The sequence below is a fragment of the Cyprinodon tularosa genome, unplaced genomic scaffold, assembly GCF_016077235.1.
Source record: "Cyprinodon tularosa strain WSP-4 unplaced genomic scaffold, ASM1607723v1 ctg26, whole genome shotgun sequence".
Taxonomy (NCBI): Eukaryota; Metazoa; Chordata; class Actinopteri; order Cyprinodontiformes; family Cyprinodontidae; genus Cyprinodon; species Cyprinodon tularosa.
In genome coordinates this window covers 2,054,385-2,073,026 of record NW_024038961.1, presented here as the reverse complement: position 1 = coordinate 2,073,026, position 18,642 = coordinate 2,054,385, and the positions used below count along the sequence as shown (strand labels likewise).

The following is an 18,642-nucleotide window of genomic DNA, read 5'->3' as shown; positions in this document are numbered from 1 at the left end:
CCGCTCCCTGCCGTAACGCACTAAACTACACGGACATTAGCGGGCGCAGCGGCGCAACCACCGGAGGGGGATTAAAAACAGCGTGCGCGTCAGGAGAACCGCTCAATTACCGACAGTGTGAACAAAAAATAACCTCGGTGTTTATATCTCGAGTTCTCCGGCAGGCAGTTTGCAGCTGCTTTAAACAGCAGAGAGAAAAAGAAAGAGGGAACTCATTTAGTGTCCTTTCCGTGCGTCGTGATTGAGTTTTAGCGAGCCAGAGGGGGAGAGAGAGAGAAGGGGGAGAGAAAGAAGAAAAGCTCGGCGGGAATGGCTTCATCTCCGTGCGGCAGCAGTAACTTTGATTCCGGCCTGGAGATCAAAACTCGCTCCGTGGAGCAGACGCTTATTCCCTTGGTGTCGCAGGTGAGTGTTTTGGGAAGCTTGGTAACTTTTCCCAGAGCTGTGCTGAAAGGCCAACTCTTGTGTTTACCTGTTTGTTGTTCAGACTGCGTGTTTTTTTCCCTTTCTGGTGTAAATATTATACAAAGCTCACAGATTTCAAAGTATTAGGCTACTTGTTATAACACTGTAATTACCAAACATAAGAATATATAGGCTATTCTTATCTGTCAACAACTAAACCATTTGTAATCAATTTGGTCAATTTTTTTTTAAACTTTATTAGAAACTCAGGGATAATATATGTTGCATTTAAAGCAGAGCCTTGGTTAAAAAAGAACTACAAAATCAGTAACAAAGCATTCAAAAACCTCCATAAAAGGGTTATTATTGTTTTTTTTTTTTTTTTGAGTTCATGCCAAAGTCCTGCGGAGTTTTCCCAGAAGTTCCTGGTGCAGAGCAGGGCTGTGATTCCCACTTCTCAGAGCACGTGTTTTGTTTAACAATAAACACAAGAAATTAAAAAACCCACTTAAAGCCTCCACTCTCTCTCACCAGTAAGTCTTTTGTATTTGTCTGGAACCCAGGTCCCTGAGTTAATGATTAATGCATCTACAGTGCCACTAAATATTTCCTGCTTATGTAACACACCTTAGATACTTATCTTTATATTGTCAGTATATGGTGTCTCTAGGAAGTCTATGATTTCTTTCTCCTCCCTGCTTCCTCCTAGAGAAGAGAAGCTGCATTTCCCCACTTCTCTTTCCTGCAAATCAAACAGGACCTAGGCTGGTTAAAGATTTTTTTCTATTATAATACAAAAAATTATTTTCTTTGCTCTGAAATGACTTAACTAATAAATTATAACAATATCCTTCATAACAATAATCCACTGTCATTTTTAAGTTTTATACACAAACTGACCATACTCAATATCAGTTGAGTTGATTGGTGGTTTTCGTGCCCTTATTGCTAAGAATAATTTTAATTAATCTGAATATCTACTGGAATTAGTAGATAGGTTGAATTGAAAGGTTAAAAGTAGCTCATGATGCTCACATGTCGTCTTAAAGGGGCCAAATTGAAGGTGTTCTTCTATCCCAATACTCAGTCTAAAGAATGCCAGAATCTTTTAATGCTGTTGTCTTGTTTGCAAAGGTAGGTTATTTAATATACTTTTATGCTTTGAACAGAATGCATAGGTTTGCACACCAATATTAAAGCAAGTCTCGCAAAGCATAGTCATGCACCTAGGCCTGTCACAATTAATAAATCAATTAATCCGATGAGGTCAGAAGTTTCTGTTGCATGCTTGTTTGTTTTCCTTATGTCTCCTCCCTTTCTATTAAAGAGTCAGAATGATAAAGGTCACACCCACCGCTCCCCTTTTGTTTTCTTCAGCAGTGAGTGTAGCATGAGCCATGTGACTGAGGAGTAGCAAACCAGTTAAGATTTAGAAAAGCAGGAAAAGATTTGGTCCCAAAGCCAAACGCGAGAGCTGCAGGGTGGGAACACTTTGGATTTAAAATGAATGACAATATTAGCATTTATCCAAATAATTTCTGAGACAATTGATTCATCCAGTAAAATTTTGGAAAAGTAACTTGCCTCACTTCATTTAGGGAATCAATGGGGTGCAAATATTTCACACACAAAAGAATCACTTCATCAAGAAAATAGGGGAGAAATATACATGCAATTTATATAGCTAATACGATAATTAGATTATACATATTAATGTTTAATGTTTTGGTAGCTTTTTTTATTTGTCCTTTTAGTATGAAACCAGGTTGAAGAGAAGCAATGTTTTTGATCATGTAAGCATGCTTATGGTTACCTTTTCTTCTTTCTGTTTTTAAATTTCCACTGCTATCAGTATCAGTATGAACATCTATAACACTTGTTCAGGCTTGTGTGCTGGCTAGCGCAGTGCCATGTGACACCCCATAGCCCAACTATAACTCAACCTTTACAAAGAAGCTGTTAGTTATTAAATTAATCAACTAAACATCTGTAAAATATTTGCATTTCTAGTATTTGATTTTGTATCAGACACTTTGGTTTTACATTGCAACTGGAGCAATTAATTTACGTGTTATCACTGTGTAGAGGCCTGTTTCGGAGCACAGTGATGCAAATGACTGTGGATGATTACAGTAAAGTGAGAGTGTAGAGACACCCACTTAGAACTGGTCCCACCATAGCCTCAGTTGGTCTTTCTGTGCGATGGTTCGGTGTGCTGTCATGCTGTCTTCCCTTAGCTCCAGGGTACTGCCGGCCGCCTCTTGGGTTCTCTTTGTGCATTGCCTCTCATTTTACTCTCTGGCTGCTCCTGTCTGAGCTCCAGTAAGGTCGTACACTTATAACTGTTGTTCAGGCGATCCTCCCTCAAAGACGCATAACAGCTTTGGGTGGAAATATCACAGGAAGCGACAGTGATCCAGTTGTACCTCCTGGTCTCTACCTGAATTTGGAGCATCTCTGGATTAGGGGTGAGTGTTGGCAAGGGTGTTGCAATACGATACGCATCACGATACTTGGGTTAAGACACGATATATTAGCAATATTGCAATATCACAATATATTGCATCATATTGTGACTGCACCTGAACAGCAAAAGGGCTTCATGGCTCCATCTAACGGATCGGCAGTTCAAAAGTAGCATTTTCCCCCCATTGCTTTAGGGAAAAAAGTAAAAAAAAAAGAAGCAATATTTAAGCTGAAAAATCAAAATTATATCTGCACCCAAAAATCCAAATCGATTTTTTTCCTACACTCCCACTCTGGAGGCGCTGGTGGATCCAGGAACTTCGATGTCTAAGCTGCTTTTCAACTTTTCATAATGAATGAAGCCATGCTTAGTTGAAACGATCGGGTAGAAGATCATTCTATGTGCTGAGGCAGTGAAGTGAAAGGACTGGAGCATTTTTTATCCACCATGCAAATTTCTGTTGAAATGTCAAGCAAGCGGCAGCAACCAAAAACGGCGTCAAAAACAACTTGAATCACATTTGGGTTTTGAACACATCATAACGCTAATGCACTAAATGCCTTGCTGTAGTTCCTTGTTTAATGAACAGTGATCAGTTGTATGACTAGCTTTGCAATTGGATGGTGGTTTAACATTTTATGAAGTAGTATTTACATAAACGTTTAAAGATGGTATTCGATTGGTATGAATGTAAAAAAAAACTTTGGTGAACTAAACTGAATTGATTATGTAAGATGTGTAAAGGAAGAAAATATTCTAACATAGTTAACTTTGGAAAAAGGTTGGCTTTTCATTTTCTTCCCTCTCCAGGTCCACCCGGCGAGCTGCGTTTGGTAATATGAAAATCAGCAAGGCGTGTTGACATCACAGAATTACAGAGTTTAATCCAATATAAGACAATGCATAAACTTAGAAATAAGACAATGCACAAACCTACACCAGAAACTGCAGAACAACAGAGACATACATTCAGTTACCTGAGGTAAAGAAAAATAGAAAAAAAAGAGAGGCAAAGACGCGTCTTTGGAGAGAGCTGGTGCAAAAGCAAAAAAGTGGCAGCTATCTGAATTTTTGCCCCTGTGCACAAAATTTTATAATGTAGATAAGTCCTTCCCTTTAGTATAAGGTCGTCCAGCTTGACCAATTGGAAGCTACTTTGGACACTCAGAAAAACTAATTTACGGCCGGGCCCCCCACTAGATTCTAAGGTCATCTGGCTGTCATGAGATAAAGTTTAACAGAATCGATGTGGAATGTTGAGGGCCCCTTTCCTGCCATAAATCTCAAGAACAAACTTAAATTCAGTATTTTGGTTCAGGGAAAGGTTATCTTCACAGCTCAATCTTGCTCTTTTGCACCATTCCACCCCAAAAGATTGAATCCTGCCTTAAACCACATAGAATCAACAGAACATGAGATACAATTCCCGTTTCTCACATATAAAACATAATATTCAATCTAACATATTCAATTACCCCATTAAACATATATCCTGAGCAATTTTCTAATAGTAAACAAAACATTTTCATTCAAACAATTTCAATTTGATTCTGATATTCACACAGATAGTACAACTTTCAATTAAAACATGATATTAATACTTAGAAAAATGTCTTAAAAACTAAATGTTAGTGTTTTAACATTCTACATTTTATTCAGTATCACAGCATCTCAGATGTTTATTCTGGAAGACCTTTGATCTTCTGTAAACCAAGGAGACCTCTCCCCTGAGGCTCAACTGTTATTCACCCCCCAGGAGATACTCATTTTAAGGCCTCCTGTGCTTTGAATACTTACCCATTAGTAGTTTTAAATCATTAACACAGCCTTGTTCAAAATTCAGACATATGTTCAAGTGAGAGTGTTTACACATGCCATAAGATTAACTGTAATAAAGTCTAAAAATAATCATTTTTCTTTAACAGTCCCCGTTTTGAGGTCTGAGACATACAGACCTCACAAATAAAATGATTAAGCCTTCTAATAGAGGAACCAAAAAACTATTTAGTATACTAAAAAACTAAAACATTAGCCCAATTTTATAACAGTCCCCTTTTTAAACAGCACCTCCTAGGTCCCCTGCCAGGCCATGTGTCTGAAGCTGAACTCCATAATCTAAGCTTATCAAATGTATCTTGCGCTGTCCAACAATTTAATACTCACCTGATGAACCACAAAATGTTAACCAGTAAAAACTAAACTAAAAATACATTTCACTTATCAAACATGAAAAATCATAAAACTCAGTTATGTCAATAGAAGAAAACACACAATAGAAATATTAGCCCAAGTATAAAATTAGAAAACCAAAGCAAGATATCTCGAAATTACCAAAAAATGCTCAGCAGACTCAAAAGACAATACTCGCCACAAAAATTACAATTTGTCAATACAAAACAATAACAACATAAAAAAATACATCATAAACACATAAAAATTACAAAAGACCTTTTTTTCTTTTTTTTCACAATTCAACAATAAGAAGTTAGAGTTCGTCTCTATGCTCCTTCGATAGTCTTTCAAAAATGAATATAAATTCTTCGTCAGGAAACGATCCAAAAATACGCGCAAAAAGAAACGAATGTTCTTGAAGAGTTCGCAAAAAAACGAAAAACACGCAATAAAAAGAAGATAAGTTAATGATGATCTTGTAGCTGGATCCTTCACGTGTTCCTCCTCGGTTGTAAACCTCAGGTTTTCACCTGAGTGTCCGTTGCTCACTGAAAATTGGAGTATTATGCCAATTTAACAGTGAGTTTAAGGAGAGGGTGCAATCTCCTTTTCTCAATGGAAGGACACCGGAACAGGATTATTGTGCCTGTCTGGGCCTTTTAAGCCTTGTAATTCAGGAAAATGAAGTGGTTTTGGCAGACTTCTGCCCGGAAATGCAGATCCTCCTCCGCGCTGTGATGGCCCTCAGACACTCCTCGACCGCAGGTTGAGACTGTAGATTCTCCTGTATGCCCTGCAGCGTGCGCCGTGGCTCCTCAGCTGACTCCAATGGAACCACGTGTCTCCTTCTCTCTTGTAGACGGACAGCATGAGATGTACTTTCCACGACTCGGTATGGTCTGGCGAAGCGAGGTTCAGACCACTTTCTTTTGATGACCATCAGGCGCACCCAGTCGATTCCCCGAACTGATCCCGAGCCTGGACGTTCCTGTGACGTCTGGTATTTTGTAAATTCTGCTGCCAGGACCTGTAACTCATTGAAGAAATCTTTATGAGATAAATGTGCAAGCTTACCTTTCCATCCTGGAATGCGGGTATCAGGTCCTGGAAACATCCGTCCTGTCTGGAGCTCATATGGAGAGAACCCTGTTGATTGGTTAATAATTGATCCTACACTTTATGACAGCTTCACTGTCTTCCTTTTGTATTATAAATCTGCTACTTTGGAGCTGTATTTTAACCATCCTTTGACCCTCTTTTTATATAGGGCCTACATGAGAAATGAAAGTTTCCTATCATGTTAAACCCAAAACTTAACTGTATTTTAGAAGCAGTTCCATAACTGTTAATTTGTAAATCTCCAATTTAGACCAATTTAATTTCAATCATCATATTTTCTATTTTTTAAAACCTTAAAGAATGATCAGCCTGCTTTACATGAGTCACTAAATATAAAAAATGACCTACTTTATTCCAATCATATTTTAAATCCCAAAAATTTCAACCATTTTTACCTTTGATCCATTTATTCATTTGAAAACCTATTTATAAAATATTTAATTGAATAATGTATTACCCTTTTTATATTGTTTATCAATTATCAATGCCTTTTCAGTTTTGGAGAGAGATTCAATACAGCTAAATTTATTAAATGATGTAAATCTTTAGTTTAGACCTTCCTGGATGTCTTAGTTAAACAACTTATTTTAAAACATATGAATAGAGATACAACAATCCAATGATCACCTTCCTTAGTTTAAGAACACTATTTTATGTAAATTATTTGATAGTCAATATTTTGTTTAGTATATTCAATTTATACATTTTACTTATTTCATATCCAAATAGTTAGCTCATCTTTAATGCTGGTAATACACCGTAAAACATTTAATGTATTTTATTAACTTCAATAACCTCTTTTTTTCCGAAAAGTAAAGCAAGACCAAACTAAAAATTTGCCTATCAATAAATTTCCCCATTCATGCCCCCTTTTTTTCTATAACAGAAAAAATTTTCTTCATAAATAAAATAAAAATCCTATAAAACTCATTGAGATGAAACCCCATCACCACAACCTTACCTCAGAAACACATTTGGACAAGTCAAACAGGGTGCCCCCAAATGCTTACAATCTCACACCTCAATCAAAAAAATTCTAATGTTTGATTAAATTATGAAATCAACACAAATTTGGTGTCTTTTTCTCAGTAACTCAATAGACACCCATCAATCCATTTTAACCCCTTTAAAATTCAAATTCCATTGAAATTAAATTTATTTTTACTAGTAAATAAAATTTAATCACTTCCTTAGTAGATAAAGCGTAACACACAATCCAATTCACTATTTTTAAAAAAAAATGTAAATTGCAATCGTTAGTCCCGCCCATTCTTTGCGGCGGGAAAGGAAAAAGACCACGCATTTTTGTGAACAAACGGGTGAATCATGGGAAATCAGTGTTTTTAAAGTTGTGCACCCCAAACCCCTAACTGCATCAAAAAACCTCTGCCCCCAGGAGGGGGGTTTCCCCCTCAACACCAAAAAAACACTGCAGGGCTGCAGGACGTGAAGAAAACAGGCCCTCATCTATATCTAAAATAAAAGAAAAAAGGGGTCCCACACACTAAAAAAATTTTAAAGAAAAGAATTTTCCCCCCAATTGTGTTGGACCCTTTTTCTCCCCAAACCTGCAGACTAAAGGGGAACCCCAGAGGGGGCTCTGGCCCCGGGTCACATGATCAGAGGTAAAAACCAGATCAAAAGGGAAAACACAACAAAACCACCGCGGGCGACTTCCCATCCCCATTCTATATCGCTGAATCAAAAGGGTTCCAGAATAGCTCATTCCAGCAGTGCAGAAACACTAATCAGTCCCCCGCTTTGATAATTTTGGGTCACCTTTTCGTGGTCGACAGAGCGGGCATAAAAAACCACAGACCATCATCTACTGAAACCCCCGTCCGGTTTGTCTATGATTTTGGGTCCCGACCACTCTGATCCCCCATAGAAGACTCCCCCAATAACGTTTTAGCCCTTTTTTGTTTCAGGCAGGCATGAAAAGCAACAGTCAAAGGACACTTTTTGCCAGGTCCTATACACACTTTGACCACGGCAGCATCATCATGTACACAGGAGAACAGTTTCGCTTTTTCACATTTCGTAATCCCCAAACGCGTTCGCTTTCAACAACATCCAGAGAAAGCCCAGTTCAGCACATCATGTCTTTGTTCCAACAACAGGGGCCTATGGGGAAATCAAGAAGACCCCTTTTCAAATACATTTTCCCCCATGATCTCTGACTTAAAAGACCCCCCCCCCAAGATTGCCATCAAGTCAAAAGGGAAGGGAAACTGCCAGGAAAAAAAAAATAAAAGTAATTAAAACAAAACTTATTTTTCCACATTTTGTTACTTTCACTATCATAAATAAAATTTTCTGTGATGCCTTTCCCCCCTGTGGGGCTAGATTTTTGTTGTTTAGCACAACCCAACTGCCCCCAAAACCTGAAACCAAAAAAAATAGATAAAATTTGTTAAAATAGTCCACATCGGATTTGCCAAATTTAAAAAATAATACCTTACGTTCAAAATCAATAACCAATACCCCCGAAATTCACTCTGCTTGTGCCAAATATCAACTACAAATTCTAAAAACACAACCTCACAAAAATCTTTAAAAAATTAGAACAAACTCAAATGCCCCAATACTAAACTTATAAAATTGTGATGGAATTTTCCCTTTGGGCAAATAATTTTAATTGCATATTGTTTTTTACTAAAACCAAACATCCTTACAATGTCCCACGCTTCAAGACAAAGTCCTATTTCAAATTCAAAATCCTTTACATTTTTACTGAATTTCATGCATTTTTAACCAAAATTTTTTCCTCAAAAATTTAAAAATTTACACCCAACTGTATATAATCAAAGTCAGCAGTGATGCAGAAATCTATCAACAATTTTAAATGTAAAAAACATGGCATAGAAAGTTTTTGAAAACCGTTTTTAATTTAATATCAAACTAATTTATAAAAGCTTCTATAAACACAACACCTATTTTATAAAGCAGGGAAGGCCAAATCTACATAAAGAAATCCATAAAACACTATTTTGAATCGAAAAAATCAAAATTATTGATTAAATAATTAACCAATCCAAAAATTTTCCAGGAATTTGGGGCTACTTCGCTTTTCCCCCGTTTTATAAATAAAATTCCATTTTGAAAACAATTTGGGAAACTATTCACTTTTATATAATAATTTTTCTGAAAAAACCCAAAAAATCATAAATTTCCACCCTTTCCCAAATCTTTTCCCTCTAGTTCAAACAGACTGAGATTATTAAAAATTTTAAAGTTTTCCCCCCTTGTAATGTCTTATCTTATAACATCCCCCTTGTTTTCTAATTTCCAAAAAAAAAACAATTTAAGGGGGAAAAACAAAAAAAGGAAAAACTTACCCCCCCTTATGCTAAAATTTCAACATTCCAATCATCACCCAAGAAATAAAACCAATTTTTTTATTTTAAAATTTGTTATTTTTTTAGTGTTGTTAGTCAAAGTGGGAAAAACAATTTCCTAACAACACATCATCCTTTAAGCCAAGCTGAAACTCGTTTTTATATTAATTTTCCCCACAAGCAGATGAAATTTAGCTTCAACCCAAAGTGACAAAAACCCCCAAAAATGAAATCGTCATTACCTTAAAATTGTCCCCTTTAAGCAGTAAAAAAAACAATTTTAAAGAAACAAAACCTCAGTGTACCTAAATTTTTAAAATAAAAAAAAACACCGCACACACTAAACTGAGTCAAATTTTTCATAACCCCTAAAACCCACAAAACACTCCTACCATTTTACTCTCACACACTCAAACGACCATCAACACATTGTAAAGAAAAATCGGATGTTACCCCCGATTTCAAACCAAATTCATCCTTAAAATCTTAACACAAAAATTTAACACCATGGTTAAAAAAAAAATAATAAAAAACTTAATCCAAAAGTTCAATATTTTCATTTTGAGTGAACCTTTTAAAAACTCCATATTTTTACACCAACCGAATTCATGATAGCCCACGTTATTAAATGCTACCCAGACCCCCTGTAGAAAAACCCCAAAAACCGTTCATGTGGTCAGTAAATGCGAAATGGGCTGCACCACGAAGATCGTCCTACAAAAACAAATCATTCTTATGTTTCAACATGTCCCACTTTTAAAAAGTGTAGAAAACACGTTACGCAAAAACCCTATGTTCTCATTTTTGTTCACTTACAATCATGAGGGTTTCCATCCGTCAGGAAACCTAAAATTTAAGGGGTTTTCAAAGTTACAGTATTAAAAAACAATTGGATCTTCCCGTGCTCAACCCGGAACTGATGCAAAAACATTTTACCCGCTGAGAAAGTAAAAACATCTGTAAATCTGTTATTTTGTACTTTTCATTTCAACACAAAACACAGTCCTAAAGCAATTCACATCAAAATCCAAGAATCCTGAAAGCGTGAGCTGGAAATAGCACAGAACTGAAGCACTCCCAAAATGCAAATAAGGGGGGTCAATCAGTCCCCCTGCTGTGAAACAAAACTTGCATCCAAAACGGAGACACCGCTGTCCCACAGAAGCACATTTTAACAGAAAGTTAGTAATACAACATCCAGCAAAAATATTTAACAATATTTCAGAACACAATCTTGAAACACAAATCACTTCCGCACAATCTCAGCACAATTCAGACACAGACAGACGAATAGACAGCAGCGCGTGGTGGGACATAGGCTACAGTATAACGGGGGAAGACAGACACACAGCCACAAACACAAAGAAACATACAAAACACAGAAACACAGACAACGTTGTAGTTCAGTCAAGAAAAGACAGAAAAAAAGAAAAGAAAACGTCAGGTGCCGGCTAAAAGAATGTATGACGCATCTTTTAATTGTCCAATTTCAATTTTACAAATCCCTTTTATTCTCATTTCAACTTCTCAGTCCTACACTTCAGAGCTGGGTCAAGCTCGAGGCGAAAATAAGCCTCAATTTAGTTTATTCGATCAATCAATCCGCCCAGTGACAAAAGGTTTTTTTTTTTTTTTTTTTCAGCTGGGGAGAGCGATTGAACCCGTATTAAATCAAATAATCTATTTTAGTCCTTTATACTATAAGCAGCCCGATTAAGGGTGCCAAAGAAAGGTGATCCAACCTGCTATTAGTCCTTTATTTTCCACGAGTGATACAACTCGGTCCAATTAACCTGCTATTAGTCCTTTTCCATGAGTGATACAACTCGATCCAATTAACCCAAATAATTATAAGTCCACTGGAGATGAGTCGAAATCTCCGGGCTGATACAAGCCCCTGCTAATTAATACACAGACACCCGAAATTCTTTTTTAGAGGCACAGGCATTGTTCCTCAGGGTTATAGAATAAATTAATCTTTATTAATTAATCAATTAATTAATTAATCAATCAACAAAACCTTCTTTTAAAAAACCCAGCTTAAGTCAGAGTTAACGTAAAGGCTCTGTTTGAACTAGCCACAGTTCCCTGTAATGTGTATTTATTCAAATCCTTAAACAACCGACTCATTTAGGAGGGATCCTATCTACCTCTGCAGCTTCTGAATTCTGTGAGGCCGCACACAGCAAATCAGCCCCGGTCCGACCACACGGCGCTTCAGACAACTGAAAAATAATCAAATACTGTCTTACCACACCGAAGCGTCGGGCCGAAACGGATCAATCAGGACCAAACAGCCGCGCGCCGAGATTCCAGAACCGGCACGAGCCCCCAATTGTAAAGGAAGAAAATATTCTAACATAGTTAACTTTGGAAAAAGGTTGGCTTTTCATTTTCTTCCCTCTCCAGGTCCACCCGGCGAGCTGCGTTTGGTAATATGAAAATCAGCAAGGCGTGTTGACATCACAGAATTACAGAGTTTAATCCAATATAAGACAATGCATAAACTTAGAAATAAGACAATGCACAAACCTACACCAGAAACTGCAGAACAACAGAGACATACATTCAGTTACCTGAGGTAAAGAAAAATAGAAAAAAAAAGAGAGGCAAAGACGCGTCTTTGGAGAGAGCTGGTGCAAAAGCAAAAAAGTGGCAGCTATCTGAATTTTTGCCCCTGTGCACAAAATTTTATAATGTAGATAAGTCCTTCCCTTTAGTATAAGGTCGTCCAGCTTGACCAATTGGAAGCTACTTTGGACACTCAGAAAAACTAATTTACGGCCGGGCCCCCCACTGGATTCTAAGGTCATCTGGCTGTCATGAGATAAAGTTTAACAGAATCGATGTGGAATGTTGAGGGCCCCTTTCCTGCCATAAATCTCAAGAACAAACTTAAATTCAGTATTTTGGTTCAGGGAAAGGTTATCTTCACAGCTCAATCTTGCTCTTTTGCACCATTCCACCCCAAAAGATTGAATCCTGCCTTAAACCACATAGAATCAACAGAACATGAGATACAATTCCCTTTTCTCACATATAAAACATAATATTCAATCTAACATATTCAATTACCCCATTAAACATATATCCTGAGCAATTTTCTAATAGTAAACAAAACATTTTCATTCAAACAATTTCAATTTGATTCTGATATTCACACAGATAGTACAACTTTCAATTAAAACATGATATTAATACTTAGAAAAATGTCTTAAAAACTAAATGTTAGTGTTTTAACATTCTACATTTTATTCAGTATCACAGCATCTCAGATGTTTATTCTGGAAGACCTTTGATCTTCTGTAAACCAAGGAGACCTCTCCCCTGAGGCTCAACTGTTATTCACCCCCCAGGAGATACTCATTTTAAGGCCTCCTGTGCTTTGAATACTTACCCATTAGTAGTTTTAAATCATTAACACAGCCTTGTTCAAAATTCAGACATATGTTCAAGTGAGAGTGTTTACACATGCCATAAGATTAACTGTAATAAAGTCTAAAAATAATCATTTTTCTTTAACAGATGGCAGAACCCGTATCTGTTCTTGACCTCTTTTGGGTTGTAAGTTCTGCCTTTGTGATATCCCGTTCTTGATTTATGCTAAATGACATCTAAATAATTATGGCTTTATCGCCAGTCCTGATTACAAACTGAAATCTCTTTGGTCAAATACACCCTATATGATCCCTACAGACTTTTTTCACTTTTGTTCTTTCTAAATTATAGAATTGTATGACATTGGAACAAGTAACACTTATTTTAATTCATTTTATAACCAAACCAAGCCTGAGAACAACTGCATTTCATGAAGATGAAAAGAGCGCCCTAATTCCTTAAAATGCTTAAGTCTTTTTATAATGCGGCAAACTAAAGGGACAGAGGCATGTAAAAGTGCTGTTGTTCTCGGTGAAAGACATGGAAGAGAAAGAGAGGCACCTCACTGTTGGGTATACAGAGTGAACTGAAGAATGGTGGGCATGCAAGCAGTGTCCATGAGCCTGTCATTCCACCCCCCTCCTTTGCCAAATAGCTTCCTCCCTCTCATTGCACTGGCTCATTTGAGAGATAAGGTCATCTAGTGCTGAATGGACGGGCTGGTTATCAGAAAAGCACATCTGTTAACAGGGAGAACTTTCAGACTTTGCTTCAGACCTGCAGTCTTTCAGGAGAACATGTAAAGGAATAGTAAAAGGATTTGAGACTGGGGAATTAAGTGACGATCCTGGAAAATTTATTAATGAAGTTACTGGTAAAGAACATTTATCATGAAGCCTGAGTGTAAACCCCTTCTTCCTAAGACAAACTAGCTCAACTGAATGCAGCAAATAGGAATGCAATGTATCCTGCAATGGCATTCAGCATATCTTCTGGTGAATAGTGGGTCTCAAGGACAATCTTCCTAATTTTCTTTTTCTGTTCTCATTGTGCGACATGTCCCCATAGCAACAAGGTTTGAATTGCGGAAAAAAAGCACCTTTTTCTAAATACTATTAACTTCAAAATTGTTACCTATTGTTCTAGGTATGGCATCAGTTGCTGTTCTTTACATCCATCTGCTTTCCCTTTGGTTCTGTGTTGTTTGGGTCAGCTATGAAGGTGATGAAAGCATTTCGTTGACAAAGCTTTTTTACACAACAATATCGAGACGATGACAAAATAAATATTGCTCTTAGGTAACTTAAAAATGATGAGACAGTGAGTTTACCTTGTCTAAACTAAGACTAGATGAAAATGTTGATGACTTGTCGGAAAAACAAAATGAACAACTTTTGTCCTCTGTCAGTCAAAAGCTGAAGGGTTAACTGTGCTGCACCCCATTCTGTGATATTTGGCCCCCGCCCACCTTTAACGGTCGGCGTCATGTTAAAACACCAAATGCTCTGCCCAGAAGAAGAAGGAGTAGATGGAATATGAAAAAGAAGTGTAGGTACAACCAGTGGTGTAATCTACATTATTGTAGTGGGTATACTGTGCTTAGAAATAAGCATGCCAGTAAGTGCAATGTAATTGACCATTTTTTTTAAGCATATTTAACATTGCTTCATTTCTCTGTTGCTTACATTTGAATCAATGAACAACAAACTGTACTACAGTTGGCTTTATATTGAAAAGACGTAGAATCTATAAAACAGTACAACAAAACATGCTTAAGTATCAAGTACTACATGTAAGTACAGAAGTACTATGCAGGTTAAAACTGTGTCTATAAAATGTTCCAGACATGTTTGTTTTGAGGCTCCTTATGTTTCACTTGTCTTCTTGTTTCTGTTGCAGAGCGGTGGTTTCTTAACCATGTTGTAACATACTTCCTACGTTCAAGAAGATTAACAGGAGGCCCATTTATACTGATCATCATGAGATTACTTATATTTGACAACAACAGAGAAGATCTTTTATCTGTACAGATATTGTTTATTAAGCTGAACCCTCTTTCACACTCAGCTGTGCTACATGGAATGGTTTGCATGCAAGTGATCAGTGGTTTAAGGTTTTCAGGCTCCCTGCTCTATCCTTTCTTTGCCTTGCAGCTATATTTGCTGTGATCAGTGGGAATAAAGTAGTTTTAATTTGTTTTTAAGTGGGAAAATCCACCTGAAAACTTAATCAGTGCAGCCAGTTCTTTCAAATTACCATCCTGCCTTGCAATATTATTTCTGTTGATGCAGCTCAGACCCCCCCATACAGGCGATGCGCTGTCAGTAGGAATCCCATTCAACAGCAGCCTCTGGCCCACAGACGCGCGTCAACCATTGACTTTGCATTTAAACTCGCTGCTCCTGCTGCGCCTGCTGCATTGGGCACTTTTAAGTGGTTATACGGAAATTCACAAGCTTTTCTAGTGGGTATACGGCGTATACCCGCGTATCACATAGACTACACCACTGGGTACAACCATGGACAGTTTGTTGCTGCGATCAAAAGTTTGGCTTAACTTTAATAAAAGAAATAATCTGTCAGTGTAGCTCAACACTTGCAATACAGTTAAGTAGTAGTCAAACCCCTTTTGGATTAAAATGCAAAGAACTTCGTCTACTGGACCAGAAATTTCTTTGAACCTTTCTTATTTAAAATTAAACCCATTACTATAGGTTGCAGAGAAGTATTTTTTATGATGACTGAAATAATTGGTCTGCGATGGACTGGCGACCTGTCCAGGTTGTACCCCGCCTCTCGCCCGTAGACAGCTGGTGGAGGAGGCACCAGCACCCCTCATGACTCCACTTGGTTTTAAGCGTGTCAGAAAATGGATGGATGGATGAAATAATTGGGGTTGCTGCAATACTGTTGCTAGAGCAGATGAATTTATGACACAAATATAGCATTTTTTCTCTCCTTTTTTTTCATTTCCGTTTTTTTGTTTTTTGATTTAGAAAAAAAATAAAAGAAAAAAAGAGACCCCCCCCCAAAAAAAAAAAACAAAAAAAAAAAAACAACATAGCACATTAGTGGACATCAATGTTAAGTTATAGTAGCATCTTAAAATCTAATGTGTAAAATGTGTTTTAAACCAAAACTTTTGCAGCTTACAATTAGTAGGAGCTTAGCGACCTGATTAAGCACTTACCACATCAGACACTGGATTTGTTTAAATGGGTTTAATTAGGTGTTCATACATAAAGCTCTCTTGGGAAAATCTACCCCTGTAAAAAAAAAAGAAAAAAAGTTCTTAGATTTAATTTGTTTTATGCTAGTGTACAATAGCCCTACTAAATACACACAGTAAAAATGGTAAAAAAAAAAAAAATGTCTGTGAAAATAAATCCTAGAGAAGTTCAGTCTATCCAAGAATTCTGCTGTAGTTGCTCATTTAAAACCATGATTGGCTTTTCCAGTCAGAATTCAGAATCACTGGGAACAGGAATCATTAAAATTCAGATAGTGCCCAACCCCAGGCACAAATTGTTTCGACTACATTTAGAAAACATAGCCTACATGTCGTGCTTTAAATGTAACTATACATATAGAAATACCCATGCTATATCTTTTTGAGTTTGTCTGTTTGTGCAACATATATGTCAATGAATAATTAGTAAGAAGAAAGAATCCTCTCCCCTCCCTGTCTTGTTGGTGTGCCCAGGCTTCAGTTATCAGCTTCACTCCCACCAGGCTGTAATTACAGGCCTGGGAGTGTCCCTGCCTTGCACTTTTCTCACATACACACTAACTGCATGCTGTCCCACCCACGTTTTTCTTTTCATGCCTACATGTTCACCTGTCATACTGATTCGTAGTTTGTGCATTTTAGGGAAGGGTGCTGCATGTCATTGTCATTTGCAAAGTTTTCTTTTTAGTCTTAGTTTTCAGGTTTTTTTTTGTTTCGTTTTTTTCAATAGACCACCTGGGTGCTTTTCTTTAATTTAAAAGATATTGTCACTTAAATTCTTTTCAAGACGGGATTTCTTCTCACGCAGTTATCAAAACTGCTGTACAGATAAAAAAGTTGTTCTTCCAGAATTGCTTTCCTTTCCTTTCCTTCCCTTTTTTTTTTTTTTACCACGGATTTGCTTTTGAGGGCTGCGATGAAACCAAAGAATTGCTCCGGTGGTGGTCAGAAATGCAGTGAGCATCACACAGAGAGAAGGGAAAGGAAACAAGCATGTCTGCAGTTTTCTCTGTGTGTGTGTGTCCTCCCTGTGATGTGGTCTATAGCAACGCTGGAAAGCAATTAGCAGTAATGTGGTGTGTTTTTCCTTGAGACCTGACCTCTGTTTTCATGTGATGGTTGGTGAACTACAAGCTTTGTTCTCACCTTTTATAACTGAGATGTGTTTTCCTTATAAAAACCCTGCAGCCTAGCCTGGTTGCAGACACGGTGGTCGTCATGCAAAGGTGTCGTTCATGAGCATTATATATGTATAAAAAAAAGTTTGCGGGAAAGTAGCTGTGGAGTGATATCTAAGGCTTTGATCAGTTCAGCGCACATTTAAATAAGTGTGACGACTAAGCCTTGTGGTTACACAGTCCTCTTGTCTCCATCATTTTTCTTCAGAAATAAGCTCAGAGATTTGCTTTTATAATTGGGCCGGGAAAATCCGTTACTTGTCCAAGTCTGTTAGCATCGACTTTATCATGCTTCTGGGGTTTCGGTAACACATGCAGTATTACTTTCTGATCTGCTGAAGAGGACTGCGGGTTAAAAGAAAAATCTTTTTTATTACATTTCTATTGTTCTCACAAACTTCAGCTGTATTTTTTTCACTCAACCAAAGGTTAATTGGAAGTTAAGCATTAAATGGTCCATTGATTAAAAAGAAGATGTGTAAGGACTGTATGTATGTCTGTCAGTTACATAATAAAAAATTAACTCTATGGAAGCCTCTACATTTCCTTCTAAAAACACTAATACCAGTTGAACTCCTTTTACATTTTGCACATTAAAGAGTATCTAAAGATTTTCTTATTCAAACCTACTTTTTCATTAGAACTTTTTAGATATTATTTGAGAATTGCTTTCCAATAACTGTATTATTTAATTTGCTGTTTATATCGTCATTAATATTGACCTTTTTTAAGCATATCGGTTTTGGTCTTATAAATGCAACTGAGCCGATATCAACGATTATTCTTTATTTCCATGTAGTTACTGTTTTTGTTACAGGATGGGATTGACCATGTTGTATTTGTTTGGTCATGTGATGGTGATTGCTGCAGCTCAAGAATGTGGATTGTTAACTGAATCAGGGAAGCAATTTCAAAATGGTGTTAAATGATAGGAAAATGTATTATATTGGAAAATATCAGTTGTCAATCATAATTGCAATTTTAATATTAGATATCGAAATTAATGCCAAGTTTTTATATCGGTACCGCCTGGGCTGCAACTAATGATTATTTTGCTTATCGATTCATCCGTCCGTTATTTTTCGATTGATTATCGAAGAGCAAAAGATTCCTTAAAGAAGTTGTTATAAAATTAAGTGAGGTGAAACTAAAATGTTTCCACTTGAGTAATTAAGGGTAGAGCATATTGACAGACAAAAAACATTTTCTTATCTTAAAGGGATTGTGGAGGCCATCTTACGTGTTTGTCCCCCCCCCCCCCCAAAAAAATTGCAAATCCTCCTTTGGAAAGTAAGCTTGTATGCGCGATGCAAACAGCAACTTTTAAACAGAGCAGACACGCTCAGATGGAGACAT

At 37.1% G+C, this 18,642-nt stretch overlaps 1 protein-coding gene across 2 annotated transcripts in view; it reads left to right on the top strand.

The window, feature by feature from the left end:
• Nucleotides 1-18,642, top strand: part of ctnnal1 (catenin (cadherin-associated protein), alpha-like 1) — a 105,206-nt gene continuing 86,564 nt past the window's right edge. For both annotated transcript variants that reach the window (XM_038288732.1, XM_038288731.1), the window contains exon 1: nucleotides 1-405. In XM_038288732.1, the coding sequence (XP_038144660.1) occupies nucleotides 310-405 (96 nt within the window). In that variant the 5' untranslated portion in view covers nucleotides 1-309. The remainder of the gene's footprint in view (nucleotides 406-18,642) is intronic.